Source organism: Myotis daubentonii, chromosome 16, assembly GCF_963259705.1.
Source record: "Myotis daubentonii chromosome 16, mMyoDau2.1, whole genome shotgun sequence".
Lineage (NCBI taxonomy): Eukaryota > Metazoa > Chordata > Mammalia > Chiroptera > Vespertilionidae > Myotis > Myotis daubentonii.
Genome location: NC_081855.1, coordinates 34,786,712 through 34,804,505, shown reverse-complemented (window position 1 = coordinate 34,804,505; position 17,794 = coordinate 34,786,712). Strand labels below are relative to the sequence as shown.

Genomic DNA, 17,794 nt, shown 5'->3' with positions numbered 1-17,794 from the left:
AAAGAGTTTGGCCATTACCTGTGGGCCAAGGGCATCAGTTGGCTTGTCAGCAGGTGCGGGACAGGCACCGAGCAGTGGCTTAGAGATTCAGCCGCCACAGGGTAGGAAGTGACTGCTGAGTCCTGCTAACGTGCTCAGGGTTTGAAAAGAGTAGAAAGGCAGAGGAGGGGCTGGATGCAGGAGAAACTTCTGAGGGAAAGCACCAGTATCCAATGGGAAGGGAAGCACCACGACTGACCTAGTTGAACACATCTCTGTAAAGTGTTTTTTGCTGGTGCCTGGGTGAATGCGACCCTCCAGCTTCCTGGGACCTCAAAGGGCGCAGAATGAAGTCAGTAGCAGGGTCAGCTCAGCGCTGATCGCTGCCGGCTGCCGGCTGCCGTGCGGTGGAGGTCGCTGCTCAGCCAGCCCTGCAGGCGGCGCTGTCGGGACGGCCTAGTGGGTGAGCATGCGCCATGCGTCCGGGCAGGAAGCGGGCTCGCGCGAACTCGGAAGCGGAGCACCCCGCGCGAGGTCGGGAACGGGGCGGTCGCGGTCCGGCTACCTGCCTCAGACAGTCTTACGGCCGGGAGTCTGGACTGTTCGTTTTTCTGTCTGAGGAGGCGGGATGGGTGCCACAGGCTCCGTCTGGAGCGACAGCTCTCGAGGACGTAGCTAAGGGCATCGACCATGGCGCTGCTTCGGGCCCTCAGGGGCGCGACCTGGCGTTTTCCCGGCCAACTTGCGCGTCAGTCCTCCCGCTCGGCGCGGCCCGGGGAGCGGCCCGGGGGAGAGGAGCTGAGCCGCCTGCTCCTGGATGACCTGGCGCCTGCCCCGCGCTCCACCGGGGGCCGGGAACTCCTGTTCGGCCTGTCCCCGTGCCTCCTGGCTCTGCGGGCCGCCCGCCGCCGCGTGGCCCGGCTCCTGCTCCAGGCCGGCAGGTCGGGGGTGCGGGGAGAGCGGGCAGAGCTGCTCCGGGCGGCCGAAGCGCGGGACATTCCGGTTCTGTGGCCCCGGCGGCAGAAGCTGGACGCCCTGTGCCGCCACCAGGTGCACCAGGGCGTCTGCATGGAGGTGAGCCCGCTGCGGCCCCGGCCCTGGACTGAGGCCGGGGAGGCGAGGCCCGGAGATGACCCCCAGCAGCTGTGGCTCGTCCTCGAGAGGCTCCAGGATCCCCGGAATTTCGGGGCCGTGCTGCGCTCCGCTCACTTCCTCGGAGTGGACCAGGTCATCACCAGCCGCAGAAACAGGCACGGACATTCGTTATTCCCCGTGTGTCCCAATTTCAAGGGGCAGCCGAGTTCCTCAGCACCTTGACCCTTTGGTGATCCCCTAGGCAGGTCTCCCGATCGCCAGAATTTTCATCTCTAACCCTTGGGGGCCGGGGGAGGGGAGGGCAGGGCAGGGCGCCGGGCTTGAGATGACGCAGCCTGACACGGGGCATGGGGTCACTTTGCAGCTGCCCGCTCACTCCGGTAGTCAGCAAGGCCAGCGCGGGGGCTATGGAGGTGATGGACATATTCTTCACCGATGACCTGGACGGCTTTTTACAGGTGAGGGCCGAGGGGTTGGGGTGGCGGGAAGGAGCAGAAATGAGCCACGCCCAACCTCTCAGGCCACTTCACCAGGAACTGGTGGAGGAAGGGGGAGAAGAGAGCATGTTGGCATTTCCTGTGCTTCTCTAAATCCCTTCGGGAAGAGGGAAGGTTCCCCGGGTTTTTAAAACCAGGAGGGGAACAGAATCTGAAGTTGGAGATGTCCTAGCCTCATTCCCTTTACTGCACTTCTCCAGGCACACCTTTTTGCCCTGCCCCAGGTCTGCCACGGGGCCTCAGTACCTGCTAAGTAGGTATGCAGTCAATGTGTCCCGAGTCCCTCCCTAGGAGCATAGCTTGCAAGGCTCTTTAAAAAAAACTTTATTGTTGAAAGTATTACATATGTCCCCCCCCCCCCCCCCCACTGACTCCTTCTAGTCTGTTTGAAAGGCTCTTTAATAAGGACTAGTCTATGCCTTTCCTCTCTTCCCTTTCACACACACAAAACAACCCCCACTACCACACAAAACCCCCCACAACATTTGGGGAGCAAACCTAAGTAAAGAAACCCCCCCGCTGTTCTCTTGCTGAACACAAGGGGGCAGTATTGCCCTGCACGTGGCTGTTCCACTGACCATTTCCAGGTCTCTTCCAAGTCTCAGTACTTCTTGGATCTCTCTCTCTCTCTCTCTCTCTCTCTCTCTCTCTCTCTCTCTATATATATATATATATATATATATATATATATATATATACATATATATATATATATATATATATATGTATATATATATATATAATTTATTTATCTATCTATCTATCATCTATCTATCTATCTATCTATCTATCTTTTCTTTTTCTTTTTGCCTCATCCACTCTCACGGCTTTAAGTAGCATCTATATTTGAACGCGTCCCAAATGTATAGCCTAACCTGGATCTTGCTCCTAAATCCCAGATTCACGTATCTAGTTACCTACTCAATAGCTCTGTTTTCAAACAACTAGCAGCACTGGTTTGAAAAAAGCAAGGTAAATAATAGTTGATGGGATTTTAGAAAGCTGCTCAATGCCCTCAACCCAGAATGATTCCAATATGAATAAATAAAAGCATCTCAAAGGGATTATAAAACAAAACAGCTTTCTTTTGCTGTCTAATCGGCATTTCAAACTGAACAGTTCCATAGCCCAGCCCCTGTTCCTTCTGGAGACCCAGCTCAATCGATGGCAGCTCCATCCTTTCAGTGGTTAGGTTAGAAACCTTGGCATCGCCCTTGATTTTTTTTCTGCTCTCACACCCATTCCCATTTGTCAGTGCATCCTTTTGGTTTTACCATAAAGTTATTTGCATATTCTCACCACTTCTCTCTCCACTGCTAAAACTCTGGTCCAAGCCACCATCGTCTCTTGCCTGTATTATTATTGTGAAACCTCCTACCTGATCTTGCTTCTGCTATTGGCTGTCAACCCAACAGGCAGAGAGATCCTGTTGCAACATAAGTCAGACCATGCGTTCAGAGTTTTTAAAAGCCTTTGCATTTCTCTCAGAGTATAAGCCAGAGTCCTTCCAGTGGCCTTGGAGGTTCTACCTTATGTAGCCCTCTGTTCCCTCTCCTGTCTCAATGGCTCCCTTCCCATGGCCACCTTGCTATTGTGCTGTTCCTCACACATAGCAGGTAAGCAGCCACCCCTCAGCCTTTGCATTTACTGATCACTGCCTAGAACAGTGGTTGGCAAACTGCGGCTCGCGAGCCACATGTGGCTCTTTGGCCCCTTGAGTGTGGCTCTTCCACAAAATACCACATGCGGGTGCTCATGTACAGTGTGATTGAAACTTTGTGGCCTATGCGCAGAAGTCAGTATTTTGTGGAAGAGCCACACTCAAGGGGCCAAAGAGTCGCATGTGGCTCGCGAGCCGCAGTTTGCCAACCACTGGCCTAGAAGATTCTTCCCCCTGATGTCTACATCGTGCTTCCTCATCGCCTTCTGATCTCCACTCAAAGTCATTTCAGTGAGGCCCTCCCTTCCATGAGGCTGGGATTTTGGTTGCTGTCACTGCCCTATCTCCAGTGCCTAGAACAGAGTCTTCCCATTCTAGGTGCTTATTAATTATTGACTGAATTGAATGGCTCACCAAGGTAATGCATACAGGGTGGGGCAAAAGTAGGTTTATAATTGTTCACATGGAAAATAATCCAATAATATTAACACAAGAATAAGCTGTTTCGAATGCTCACAACTGTAAACCTATATATATGGGCAAGGTTGGGGCTATTCCTTGGCCAAGGCTCTGATGAAGGTTTGGTGAGCTAGAATATGATTTCTTTCCCCTTTCAGGCCAAAGCCCGGCAGGGCTGGCTCGTGGCTGGCACGGTGGGCTGCCCAGGGCCTGAGATTTCTGGGTCCTCTGAGATCCCCATCACTAGTTGCTTGGAGTTCCTCTGGGACCAGCCTACTCTCCTAGTGCTGGGTAGGTAGATGTTCCTGCTTTTCTGTGCTCAGCTGTTCATTTCCTGAGTGCCTGCCTGTCCAGCTGTGGCATCCCTAATCTCTGCCCTTTCCCCCCTCCTGTGCTTTGCAGGGAATGAGGGCTCTGGCCTGTCCCCAGAGGTGCAAGCCTCCTGCCAGCTCCTCCTCACCATCCTGCCTGGCCGGCAGCTGCCTCCTGGACTGGAGTCCTTGAATGTTTCCGTGGCTGCAGGTGAGTCTTACTTCTTGTCCTCTGATCACACATGTGTAGCTGTTTCATCCTAAACAAGTTTCTCAATCATTCTCCATGTCCATTGCTTTCTGTGCCAAATGCAGAAAATACATCCTTTTGAGAATGAAATGAGGGAGTGCCTGGCATATGGTCCTTGCTCTTCTCAGTTCTCTTCCCCATATCATTCTGTCTGTCTTTGCAGGAATTCTTCTTCACTCCATTTGCAGCCAGAGGAAGGGTTTTCCTGAAGATGGGAAGAGAAGGAAACATCTCCGAGACCCCCAAGAACCCTCAGCCATGGCTGAAGGGCCCAGATTGCCTCAGCACCCAGGACTGTCCTCAGGATCAGAAAGAGAGAGGCAAGACGGGGGCTGACTTGAACTGTTCAAGATGTGTATGTGCTGGAGGGCAGGGGATAGGTGGCCCACGCATCCACATGGTGAAGTGTGTTGGAATCTGTTACTTGAGTGTGCACCAGGCTCTGTTCAGTAATCACTGTCTTGGGAAGCAGGGAGCTTTGCGGTGGAGACCGGAAGAAGTCCCGTTTCCTGTTTTGAGTTTGCAGTTGGAGATGGTAGCCTGTTAATTTCTAGGATGTGCTAGTGGAGAGGGTATGTTTCCTCCCAGGTCCTGCCTGGACATCAAGGGGAAGTCTAAACATCAGAAGGGAGTTGGGCAGCACAGTCCAGGGATTCTATTCCTTCGAACCAGTGTGAGAATGTAGAGGGAGCCAAGGGCTCTTTGTGGGCCAGACAGGTGCAAATCCAGGCTCACACCCTGCCGCACTGCGGGGCCTTGAGCACGGACTTCATCTTTATATGCCTCAGAGCCCTTGTTGGCACCTCCCTCTCAGGGCTGTTGTGAGGCTCAAATAAAACCTCAACTGGTGGGCCATTCTGTTCGATTCATCCATTAGGTGGCAGCCTTGCTCTTTAGTCCAGGGTCTTTTCGGGAAGCTCTTGCAGTCAGCTGGGGAGATCCCTGGCCGCGGCCTCCAAGAGGCAAGGGAAAGGTTAGCAAACACCTCCCACCCCACTGGCCCTCAAGTCCCCCTGATGGTGAGTCAGCAGTTAGTCCACCTACACGGAAGGAACCAATGAAGCCTGGCCTTTGATTCTGGGAGGTGGCGAGGATAGGGGTGCTGGTTGTCATTGGGACCGATTTGGTACTTGTCCCTCAGGGTCCCGCAGATGGAACAGAGGCCACAGGTGTAAGTAGTTTAGAATGGTCTGGGATGCACATTGGAACCACCTGACAAGCTTTAAGAATCAACTGACACTGGGACCGATCCCCAGAGTCTGATGTAGGTAGTTGGCTAGGGTGCAGCTGGGCATCAGGATTTGCAAAGCCTCCCCCTTCCCCACCACAGGCGTTATGTGCAGCCCAGGCTGAGAACCTGGAGCAGGGTTTGTCAGTCTCAGCGCTGTTAACATTCTGGGCTGGATAATTCTCTGTTGTGGGGACTGCTGTGCATTGTAGGATGTTTAGCAGCATCCCTGGCCTCTACCTACCAGATGCCAGTAGCAGCCCCCTTCCTCCAGTTGTGACAACCAAAAATCTCTCTAGACCTTGCCGTATGTCCCTGGAGGGTGGGTGGGGGAGTCACCCCTAGTTGAGAACCACTGCTCTGGAGTGTGGATCTGGAGGACAACAACCCTAAATTCAAATCCTGATTGCTGTGTGACCTGGGGCAAGTTCCTTACCTGCCTGGGCCCCAGTGCCCTCCTCGGTGAAAGGGGGTAACCCTGTCCTTCTGGATTGCTAGGAGGATTCAGAGGACACCAGGAACTCGGTGCCTCACGAAGAGTAGGTGCTCAGTAAATAGTACTGCCCTTTTTCTATGGACTGCATTTATCTTGGAATTCTAATGGTAATGACAATTTAGAAAGACATTTGAATTTGTTTAAAAAGGGCCTAGCCCTAGCTGGTTTGGCTCAGTGGATAGAGTGTTGGCTTGCAGACCAAAGGGTCCCAGGGTCGATTCCGGACAAGGGCACATACCTAGGGTTGTGGGCTCCATCCCCAGTAGGAGGCATGCAGGAGGCAGCCAATCAATGATTCTCTCTCATCATTGATGTTTCTATCTCTCCCTCTCTCTTCCTCTCTGAAATCAATAAAAATATATTAAGAAAAACGAAAAAAATAAAAAGGGCCTAAGTTTGCTTTAAAGTCAAAGTTGATCCTCTCAAGAAAAGAAGAAACCCCTTCATAAACTCCACAGATCACCACTTTATTGGCACTCTCCATCCTCCCTTGAACTGTCTGTCCCCATCTGGCACACAGGCTCTGACCTCCACTGGCACAAGTCAACCTTGGACATACTACCTGTTTCCTCCATCCCTGCTGTGCTCTTGGCCAAGAGCCTAGAGTGGCTTTGTACCTTGGCTGCTCTGTAGAGTCATGGGATCAGGGAAGGGGGTTAACTTTTAATATTCCAGATCCCAAAGGCACCAGACTGATGAAATCAGAATCTGTGGGGAGCAAGCCAGGTACACGCATTTCTTGCAGCTCCCCTGCTAGTGTGCAGACAGGTTTGAGAATCACTGTTCCTCCAGCTACCCGCTCATATCCAAGAAACCTCTACCAAATCATTCACACCGTGCTTTTGAGGGCATGTCTGGAAGCACATGCTAGGCAACCTTTCATCTGTCCCTAAAGTTTTTTAGAAGATGCTGGCTCTAGCCCTGGCTCCATGGCTTCTTACCTAGATGGCTTCTCAGTCTCCACACCTGTAAAATGGAAATGGCACCATCAGCACCTGCTCCAGCTGCCCCCTCCCCAGCAGAGATGTTGTAAAATAAGATGAGAGCATGTCAGTAAAACATGTTTTTGGCCAGTGTTGATCAGTAATTAGAGTGTTGGCCTGCTCACCCAAGGGTTTCAGGGAATATACCTGGGTTGTGGGTTCGCTCCCCACCCCCGGTTAGGGCACATGCAGGAGGCAACCAGTCAGTGTGCCTCTTGGACATCAGTGTTTCTCTCTCTCTCCCCCCCTCACCCTTCCACTCCCTCTGAAAAGCAGTGGGAAAAATACCTTAGGGTGAGGATTAACAACAAAAAAAGTGTTCTGTAAACTAAAGAACTATGCACCAAGGACTGGCACACAACAACAGTGTGATGGTTCACTTTATATGTCAACTTGACTGGGCCATAGTGCCCTGATATTTGGTCAAACGTTCTGAGTGTGTTTGTGAGGGTGACTTTGGGTGAGAATAACATTCAGATTGGTAGACTGAGTAAAACAGATTGCTCTTCCTAATGTGGGTGCACCTCATCCAATCAGTAGAAGGCCTAAATTGGACAAAAAGCCTGACCCATGAGTAGGAGAACTTCCTGGTTTTTTTTGGAACTGAAAACACGGGCTCTTCCGGAGTCTCGAGCCTGCTGGCCTTCAGATGGGAATGACATCATTGGCCTCCAGCATGAGACTCACCCTGCAAACTGGGGGTGCCAACCCCCATGATTACATGAGCCAATTCTCTATCCTACGTAATAAAAGGCTAATATGCAAATTGTCCCCTTGGGAGTTCGACCGGGTGTTTGACTGCTCGCTACGATGTGTGATGACCACCAGGGGGTGGTGCAGAATGAAGGAAGGTCACGCCAGCAGCCGGGGCAGGGAAGGCCCTGATTGGCCCTGATCACCAGCCAGGCCTAGGGACCCTACCCATGCACAAATTTTGTGCACTGGGCCTCTAGTAAATAGATAAGTGTGTGTGTCTTCTATTGGTTCTGTTTCTCTGAAGAACCCAGACTAACAGATTTGATGAAATAAACTCAGGTGTCCTGGAGTTCCTTCCATGTAGGGACCCAAGCCCAGCATGGAAACTAGAAGTTGGGGTTGTGGGTACTCAGGGTCCAGAGCCCCTAGTCTCGCCCATGGACTCCTCTGGTATCTGGAACCCTATCTGACCTGCTTGGAGCATGCTATTTATCAGCTTGCTGCGTCCCTGTGGTCTGGGCCATCTAGAGGGGTCACTGTCCTGGGCTAATAAGCCAGGCACAGGGCGCTCCTCCCTGCTTCATCCATGGGCAGCAGGCTGGCTGGTCTCTGGAAAGATAGGTTCACTTGAACCAGAAGTATTGAGGCTGTAATTACCTGCCATACACAGCCAGGATGTAGTTCTGTTATGCAAACCAGGCATTCTTAAGACAGAGAAAGCACCTGAGGTCCCAAGGCCCAGGATGAGGCCTGCTTCTCCTTGGCGTGGCCGCTGGTGGCTGACACATGACACTGTGCACCAGGTGTGGTCCATACCCAGGAGCTCCAGGGGCTGTGACATGGAATGAAGGTGCTGGACGCAGGTCCAAACCTGGAGGGCAGGGTCGGGATGAAGCCACGAGAGGCCCGGGCAGTTTGCTGAGTCCCAACTCTGTGCCTTGACGATGGTGTAAATGTGAACATGTCCCTTCACTTTTCCAAGTCTAACTTCCCTCATCAATAAAATGGGGATAACCGTGGTGTCTACTTCTGAGGAGCCTGGTGCAGATGAAATGAGATGATGCGCGTGAAGACCTCAGCTGGTGCCTGGGACATGGTGGCTGTCCTCACAGCACCCAGGTGCAGACCCAGAGGTCAGGGCACTGGGCTCTTCTCTCCTACCAACCCTGCCTCAATTTCCCCATAGGCTCTAGGGCAGTGGTTCTCAACCTTCCTAATGCCGCGACCCTTTAATACAGTTCCTCATGTTGTGGTGACCCCCAACTATGAAATTATTTTCATTGCTACTTCATAACTGTAATGTTGCTACTGTTATGAATTGTAAAGTAAATATCTGATATGCAGGATGGTCTTAGGCGACTCCTGTGAAAGGGTCGTTCGACCGCCAAAGGGGTCGTGACCCACAGGTTGAGAACCGCTGCTCCAGGGTCTCTTTCAGCTGCAATACTCAATGATTCACTTCTGAAAACCACTAGAGCGAATTGGAGAGGGGAGGGGCTGAAATGGCATTTGCAGGATCCTGCTTGTCTGGGCTCCACAGCCAAGATGGGGAGGGTCCCCGAAGGGTTGGAGGCTGCCTTAGAATTTCCAGAGCAGCTGAATTGTGGCCAACACCCCTGCTTCCTTCCGGGGCTGGACTTCTCTTTTGGCGGGAGGCTAAATTGCCAGGTTCTGCCCCCCCCCCCCCCCGCTGGGGTCCTAAATTAGACCCCCCCCCCACACACAAACACACATACACTCCTGCAGGGCCAGGCACCAGGGGGCCCTCACAGTTTGTAAATGTAATCAACCTTGAGGTCTCTGTCTTCCACAGGTGCAATTAGCATGCCCATCTGCTAATCCCTGATAAATGATGTTTACAAACATGGGGCTCCATTCAACAGAGCTGCTCGGCCCCTCCCTCCCAGGCCAGGAGGCTGGGGTCTTCCTAGTACACCCCCCTCCACTACTACTTCAGTCTTCTCCAGTCTGCATCCCCTTTCCAGGCAGTGGGCAGAGCTGGAGGCCCCTCCTTGGACCCCCTGCCCCACTGTCTTTGCGCACACGTGGAAGATGAAGAGAGCACACAGGGAGCCTGCTCCTCCTTCCCGGGTCTGAACTTTCAGGACAGGTGGTGGGCTGGGTGTGCTTCCTTTATTCACCTCCCTTCGTGGAAGTGTGGGCCCACTCCTAGTGCCCCCAGGGTTGGGCTACTGGATCCATCCCCAGATGGGAACATTCCCACCCTACCCACCTTCCTGCTGAGGACCTAGCATGGGTCCATGTCAGAGGCACAGAAGCAAAAGCATTAACACAGACTTCTGAGTTGGACAGTCCTGGGTCCAAATGTTAGCTCTTCCTCAGGCCACTTGACCTGATTGAACCTCAGTGTCTTCATCTGTAAAATGGAAACATGACATCACAGTGCCTGGGACACAGTAGATGCTCAATAAATGTGCGTTTGCTGTGAAGATGATGAAAAGAGGCATCTGAAACCACAAAGATGCCCAAGGATTTCCCCTCCTCCCATACACCTTCTCTCTCTCTCTTCTCTCTCTCTCTATCTCTCGGGAGCAGGGCAGGTCCCAGCTCATTACTGGTGGGGGCTGGGGTAGAGGTGTCAGATTGGAATCACTCCTGGGTCTGTTCGCAGCTTCCCTGTTTCATTAACACCTCCTTGGTGGTCTTCAGCTCATCCTGCTGGGGGAGGTGCTCCAGAAAGTTCTCACTGCCTCCTTTCCAGCCCAGAGCTCAGTGCTCCTCCTAGGTTTGGGCTCAGAATGCCCATAGAGTTTTATGTGGGGAAAAGTGGCCAGTTCTGGCCAGGAGGATGTCACCATCCTTTCTCCCAGGGATGGTCCTGGAAGCCTGGTCAGGTGGCATAGCACCTAGGGCCACCCCTTGCTTTATCCTCCCCCCTTAACCTCATCCAGAGGTTCTAGTCCCCCCATCCCCACTGCCACTTCCCTTCAAATCAGCATGAACAGCATGGTCTGGGTTCTAATCCTGACCCACCTCTTCCTAGTGGGATAACCTAAGGCAAGTTGTTAGCCTCTAGGACAGCGGTTCTCAACCTGTGGGTCGCGACCCCTTTGGGAGTCAAACGACCCTTTCACAGGGGTCGTCTAAGACCATCGGAAAAACACATATAATTACATATTGTTTTTGTAATTAATCACTATGCTTTAATTATGTTCAGTTTGTAACAATGAAAATACATCCTGCATATCAGATATTTACATTATGATTCATAACAGTAGCAAAATTACAGTTATGAAGTAGCAACGAAAATAATTTTATGGTTGGGGGTCACTACAACATGAGGAACAGCATTAAAGGGTCGCGGCATTGGGAAGGTTGAGAACCACTGCTCTAGGACATGCATTGTCTCTTCTTTGAATGGGGATACCATACCCGAGCAGCATAGCACAGGGCCTGGTAAATCGGAAACTCTGTCAAGGCAGCCATTGTTATTTTACAGATACAGCTGCTCAGAATTATCTTTTAAAATAGAAAACCCTTGTTTAACCAGTGGGGGGGTGGGGGTGGGAGGGGAGCAGGGCCAGAGCCCCAGGACCATGGCACATTCAGAGAAGCAGGGAAGGGCAGGAGCTCTGCCCTTGAATTGCCCAGTTTCTTCCCCAGGCTGGGAAAAGGAGTGGGGCTGGGCGTTGAATTAGGACCAGGAGCTTTACACTGGGCTCTGCGAAGGCTGCTTCTACACAAGGTTTCCCTCCACTGCTCTCCAGGAAGGATTCTTATGGACATGCCTTGGCTCCCCCCCACCCGTGCTCTCTCTGCCATAATATTCGATCAGAGGACCCCTTTCCCCAGCTGCCCTGGGGCAGGGAGGAGGGGCTGGGCCCAGGCCCCTGGCTGAACTTGGGCCCGTCTGTTTTCTCCCTCCACCTCTGCACCCCTCTCTTCCTCAGGTACCCCAGCTTTTTTGCTGAAGTTTGTGGAGTCAGGAGGGAGACTCCATGAAAAGTGGCACCTTCTGTGGTTTATCTGTAACTCAAAATAAAATAACTGAACAGTTTCCTTTAGAAAAAAGAAACCAAGGCAGAAATCAGCAGGTGAGGGAGGCGGTCAGAGGGTGGGCTAGGTCCCTTCTTGCTAGTAGCCACACTGGCCCCCTGCCCCCTGTAACTTCCCCTTGGCCCCCACAGGCTTCTGCAGACACTAAGCCCCATCCCCCTCTTTTAGACAATCAGTGTGTGAATTAGTTTGACTCATTGTATAGTCCCAGGTCCCAGCACAGGGCCAGGCACATCCTGAGGGTTTAATAAGGGTGAGTGAACAGCTCAGCAAATGGGTCCTGGGGTTGGAGACTAATTGCCTCCCCCTCCCCTTCACTGTGCGGACTGGAGGGGCAAACCTCTCAGCACATTTCCAGCTGGCACTGACCTTCAGCTTTCCGAGGAGGCAGGACACACATGATCCCCCAGCCACAGCTGCTCTTGCTTCTCTGAAACAAAGGAGCTCACGGAGGGAGGGCCGAGAGGCTGCTCTGTAGAACCCCTCAGCCCTCACCCTGCTGAGGCCCATCTGCATCCAGGCCTTACGCAGAATACCTCCTACAGATGGGGGTACTAGCCACGGGCCAGGCCCTGCAAGGGGCTGGATCCTGTTTAAATCAGAGCTGTGTGCTTGGAAGCTGATGCTTAGGGGGGTAGACACTGTTACTACTGTTGGTTTAGGGCAGCCGTGGGCAAACTACGGCCCGCGGGCTGGATCCGGCCCGTTTGAAATGAATAAAACTATTGAAAAAAAAGACCGTACCCTTTTATGTAATGATGTTTATTTTGAATTTATATTAGTTCACACAAACACTCCATCCATGCTTTTGTTCCGGCCCTCCGGTCCAGTTTAAGAACCCATTGTGGCCCTCGAGTCAAAAAGTTTGCCCACCCCTGGTTTAGGGATAGGAAACGGGTCAGAGGTGTTGAGTAACTTCCCAAGGTCATGCTGTGGCAATCAGAAGGGTTTAGGAGGGAGGGAGGAGGAGAGTGGCGAGCTGGGGCTGGAGGAAGGGAACCTCCAGTCCAGCGGCTGGGAGGCCTGCTGCTGACGAGGCCAAGCCACCTCTGCACCAACCCCCACCTCCATCGCCCCACTCCTAAAGCATCTTGAGTAGCTCTCAGGGGGTTATCCCAGGGGCAGGGGGGCACCTCACCAGCTCCCCTCTAAGCTGTGGTGGTATGCCCAGGTAGGGAGGCCAGAAGTGATAGCTCAGAGCTACTGTGGGATGTAGCAAAAGGCCTCGCCTCTCGGAGACACCAGACTTGGGTTTAAATCCTGGCTCTGCTCCTACATCTCTCAGCTTGGTTTCTTTCCTATAAAATGGTGCCAAAACCCTTTTTCTCCCAGGGTCGTGCCTGCCTCTTCCTTCCCTCTTCCTCAGGGGCCTACTCTGTGTCTGCTGCCTCTTTGCCCTTCCTAGCTTGGGTCTGGTGCCTCCTCTCCCTCTTCATTCTGCCTCTGTTTTCTATCGTCTCTGTCCTGTCTGCCTGCTGTGGCCAGGTCACTGGGGGCTCCCTGTTGCTGCACCCTCTCTGGGCCTGTGTCTCCATATCCTGTCTGTCCTTCTCCTTGCCCCTCCCCCGGCTTCTGATACCTCAGGGGCTGATCGATTACAGCAGCTGCTTATTGATTGGGGTGGGCATTCAAGTGTGGCTGCTGGAGGCCAATATTGATGGACAGAATTGTAGCCCAGGCTGGACGGAGTGGCAGTTGGGGAGCCTGGGGCTGCTGCTTGGGGAGTTTGGCTCCCCTCTCTCCTGCCAGGATCTGAGAGTGGACCCTGCTAGGGATGAAAGTGGGGGTGGGCCAGAGGGCTTCTGAGGACAAAAGGCCAAGGTTTATTATTATTAGCTCATGCTGTCATTTAACAAGCATTTATTGAGCACCTACTACATACCAGCTAGAGATGCAGCAGTGAACAAGTCCACAAAAATCAATGCGATAATGCTCACAGCAATCCTGTGAGTCAGATTCTGTCATCACCCTGTTGTAGAATTGGGGAAACTGAGGCTCGGAGGCATGTGCCCCAAGTCTGTAGAGCTGGGACTCAAACCCAATTCTGCCTGACTCCAAAATAGTTGCTTTTCCCTTTTTTATTTTGGTTGCTGTCTTAACCATTTTTTTAAAAAAAATTAAATATATTTTTACTGATTTCAGAGAGGAAGGGAGAGGGAGAGAGAGTCAGAAACATCAATGATGAGAGAGAATCATTGTTCAGATGCCTCCTGCATGCTCCCTACTGGGAATCGAGCCCGCAACCCAGGCATGTGCCCCTGACCAGAATTGAACCCAGGACCTTTCAGTCCACAGGCCAACGCTCTATCCACTGAGCCAAACCAGCTAGCGCTATCTTAACCATTTTTAAGTACAGTAGCTCAGTATATTCCCATTGTTGTGCCGCAGATCTGAAGATCTTTTTCATCTGACGAACCTGAAACTCTATAAGCAACAACAGCCCATTCCTTTCTCCCAGCCCCTGACAACCACCATTCTGTTTTCTGTTTCTATTAATTTGACAGCTTTAGATACTCATATAAGTGGAATCATATAGTGGTTGTCTTTTTATGACTGGCTTAGTTCGTTTAGCATGTCTTCAAGGTTCATCCATGTTGTAGCATGTAACAAGATTTCCTTCCTTTTTAAGGCTGAATAATATTCCATTGTGTGTCCATGCAACATTTTGTTTATCCATTTATCGGTTGATGGGTACTTGGGTTGCTTCCATCTCTTGGCTGCTATAAATAATGCTACAGTGAAGATGGGTGTACACATACCTCTGAGATTTTGTTTTCAGTTATTCTGAGTATATACCCAGAAGTACGATTGCTGGATCATATTTTAAATTTTGGAAGAACTGCCATACTGTTTGCCATAGTGGCCGCACTATTTTACAATCTCACCAGCAGTGCACAAGAATTCTAATTGCCCCACATTCTCACCAACATTGATGGTTTTCTGTTTTTTTAAATAGTAACTATCCCATTGGGTGTTAGGTGACATCTCACTGTGGTTTCGATATGCATTTCCCTTGTGGTCAGTCATGTTGAGCATCTTTTCATGTGTTTGTGGGCCAGTACATATCATTCTTGGAGAGATGTTTATTCAAGCCCTTTGCCCAGTTTTTAGTTGGGTTATTTGTTGTTTATTGTTGTTGAATTGTAGGAGTTCTTTACATATTCTGGGTATAACCCTGTATAATAATGATTTGCAAAATTTGTCTCCTATTTTGTAGCTTGCCTTTCACTCTGTTGATTATGAAAACTTCTCTGATGCACAGAAGTTTTGAAATTTTGATGTAGTCCCATTTATGTTTTTCCTTTGTTACCTGTGCTTTCTTTGTCATATCCAAAAAGGTAATTGCCAAGTCCATTCAGAATGGTTTCTTTTAACCATTACTCTCTGCTGTCACTTCTGCTGACACTTCTGGGTGGGTGAAAGGGAATGGGGTAGGACAGTATGCAATAGTTGATGAAATCAGGAAGTGTTTAACCAGGAGAGTGGAAGCCCCTTCGGTGGTGGTAGTAGTGGGAGAGGTGATGAGGGCAGTGGCCATGGTATTCAAATTACAGAGGGGCTTTCATGGGGCAGAGCAGTGACCTAGAAGGCAGGAATGGGGCCAGTGGGAGACTTAGGATGGCAGATAGTAACTCATCTCACAGGATTCCAGAGGTTGAATAGGGTATTTTTTAGGCAGCGAGCTCTCTGTCACTAGAGGAATGCAAGTACTCAAATGACAATTCAGGTAGGATGTTGCATAGAGCCTTCAGACAGAGGATATTAAGGTTGGGTTATGGCCTCTGATTTCTTCTATTATTCAGTAAGGAAGGAGGGAGCTCAAAGCTTCAGCCAGGGGGTGGGGTGGGGTGGGTTGGGTTGCGGCTGACAAGTGCTTCCTCTGTGCTTGGGGAAATCTTGTGATTTGGGGCTGAGCCATGGAGGAGATTCCCTGTCATCCTGGAGCCTGCACCCAAGCTTTGACCCAGCTGACCCAAGGACCCTGGAGTTCTGGCAGGGCTGGAATTGGGGGAGAGAGATGAAGGTGTGGCTCCATCACCTGTGAGGTGCCGCTTACGAGCAGAACAGAGGAAACACAGACTTAGAGCCTGGCCCACCTTAGTTCAGGTGCTGCCTCAAGTATTCACCAGCTGGTTGGCTGGCTTTGGGCAATTTCTTTAACTTTTCTGATCCTCATTTTCTTCATCTGAGCAAGGGGCCATGTCCTCTCTTGCAGGGTTTTCTGTAGAATGACAATAACAGGTGCCCGGAGCCTGGCAGGTGTTCAGTGAACTGCAGTGTTCGGAGTTAACTCACTAGCTGCCTCTCACCACTCTCTGAAGCCAATGACCCTGGGCGGGCTGCTCACTCCTGACCTCCAGTGACCACTTCTCACCGCTGACCTGTGTAGACCTCAGCCCCTATTCCATCTGGGGGCTGGGAATCCAGACTCCTGAATCCAAAACCCAGCTCGGCCATGGCAGACACCCAAGCTTTGGGGGCCCTCTCTGGGCTGGGCAGGTGGGGCTGGATGGCAGCCTGTATCCTGACTGTTAGTTCTTTATCTCTGCCTGTCCCCACTGGCCCCGGAGCTTCCTCACTCCTAGTTGCCCAGTTCCTCCCAGCCCTGCACCCTGTGGCCTGGAGCATCTCCTTGCCCGTTTGTACCCAAAGACCCCCGGCATAACAACCAGCCCGGCCTCGCCCATCGTGGAAAAAAATCAAATCTCATTCAATGTCATTGTTTTCCTCCAAATTTGCTGCGAGGACACCTTGAGGCTCCTCGGTATTACTGCCTGTTCCCAACTTCAGCCCCTCAGCCACCACCCTCGTCTCACCAGGGACACAGAGGGGTAGATGGCAGTCAGCGTGGAGGGGGAGAGGGCTGGGGGAGCTGTCTGCTGGGGCCCCCAGTCTGCTCTGGCTCTTCAGCATGGTCAGACTCTGGATATGCCTCTGATTTCTGGGGAGTGAGCATTTCCCTGTCTTGCTGCCCCATCTCCTGGACTTGGCAGAGGGGAATGTGTTTCTGTGTGTGTATATGCCTGTCTTTGTACGTCAGTATCTGATTGCGTGTGTCTGTGAGTCCATGGGTGTCAGTGGTATGTCTCTGTGCATCTGTGTCTATTTCTCCCTGTGTATGTGTGTATGTCTAAGAGTGTGTGTGTGTGTGTGTGTGTGTGTGTGTGTTTACCTGAATACAGTGCAGGGGTGGTGGTGCTTGGCTGGCAGTTGAACTCTGGACGGGGCTTGATCTGGGATAAACCTAAGATATGGTTTTGTTCCAAAGGGCTGAGGGCTGGGTAGGGCCCTGGAGGAGCACAGCTTCTCTGCCCTCTCCCATCCGCTTTGCCAACCCTTTGTCACCTTGGAAGTGGACACCGTGCTGATCCTGTTGGGCTATTAGATCTGAGGTTTGGGGGTTGGTGGAAAAGATTTGCAACCAGATTTGTGGTTGAGGGGGCATGAACTCCTCCCCTGCCTCCAGTCTGAACTAAGAGCCCAGGTGGCTGTATTTAGGGTTGAATGGAGTTATCGTCATCTGTGAGTCAGATAGAGTGGGTTGGGAGAGAAGATTGGGCAGTGAGGGTGAGGCACAGAGGGCATTCCTGTCTGCCTGGGCCGTGTTCCTAGCATAATGTCAAACGTTAAGATCAGCCTTAATGGGGAGGAAAGTCACAAACAGGGGCCCTTTGCCTTTGTGGGGTCACTTGCCTCTAGCCCACCTTCCAGGACGGGGTCAACTGTAGTGGCTTTCTAAGCCCTGGGACACAGCTGAGGTGCCCCAGGGAGCTGCCTCGATGGAGCCTCCTACACATTTGAAGGTAGGATGCTCTCTGGGATGTGGCCTTAATGAAGCCTCGCCTGCTACCCCCAGCCCTGCACAGGCGCACAGGTGTGCATGCGTGTTCTCCCCGCAGCCTCTGCTGGGGAGCTGGGAGCAGCTCTCTGGGTCCTGGGGACAGGCCAGATTTATGGCACTGGGAGAAATATTTAGGCCTGAGACAGTTTGGTTGTGTTAATTATGGAAATCTAAAGATAATCTATATTTAATGCTGAATTTTGTCAAATTTGCTAAAGAATTAGGGGAGCGTGTGCAAACAGTGACACTTCAATGAAGAACAAGGTGCAATTAAACTCTGA

The 17,794-nt window shown here is 51.6% G+C and overlaps 1 protein-coding gene across 1 annotated transcript; it reads left to right on the top strand.

Moving 5' to 3' along the window:
• Positions 1-451: 451 nt before the first annotated feature.
• MRM1 (mitochondrial rRNA methyltransferase 1) lies at positions 452-7,003 on the top strand. Its single transcript, XM_059669740.1, has 5 exons — positions 452-1,229; positions 1,439-1,532; positions 3,849-3,981; positions 4,093-4,212; positions 4,415-7,003. Exons 1-5 carry the CDS (start codon positions 670-672, stop codon positions 4,585-4,587), a joined length of 1,080 nt encoding a protein of 359 aa, XP_059525723.1. The 5' UTR covers positions 452-669; the 3' UTR covers positions 4,588-7,003.
• Positions 7,004-17,794: the final 10,791 nt, after the last annotated feature.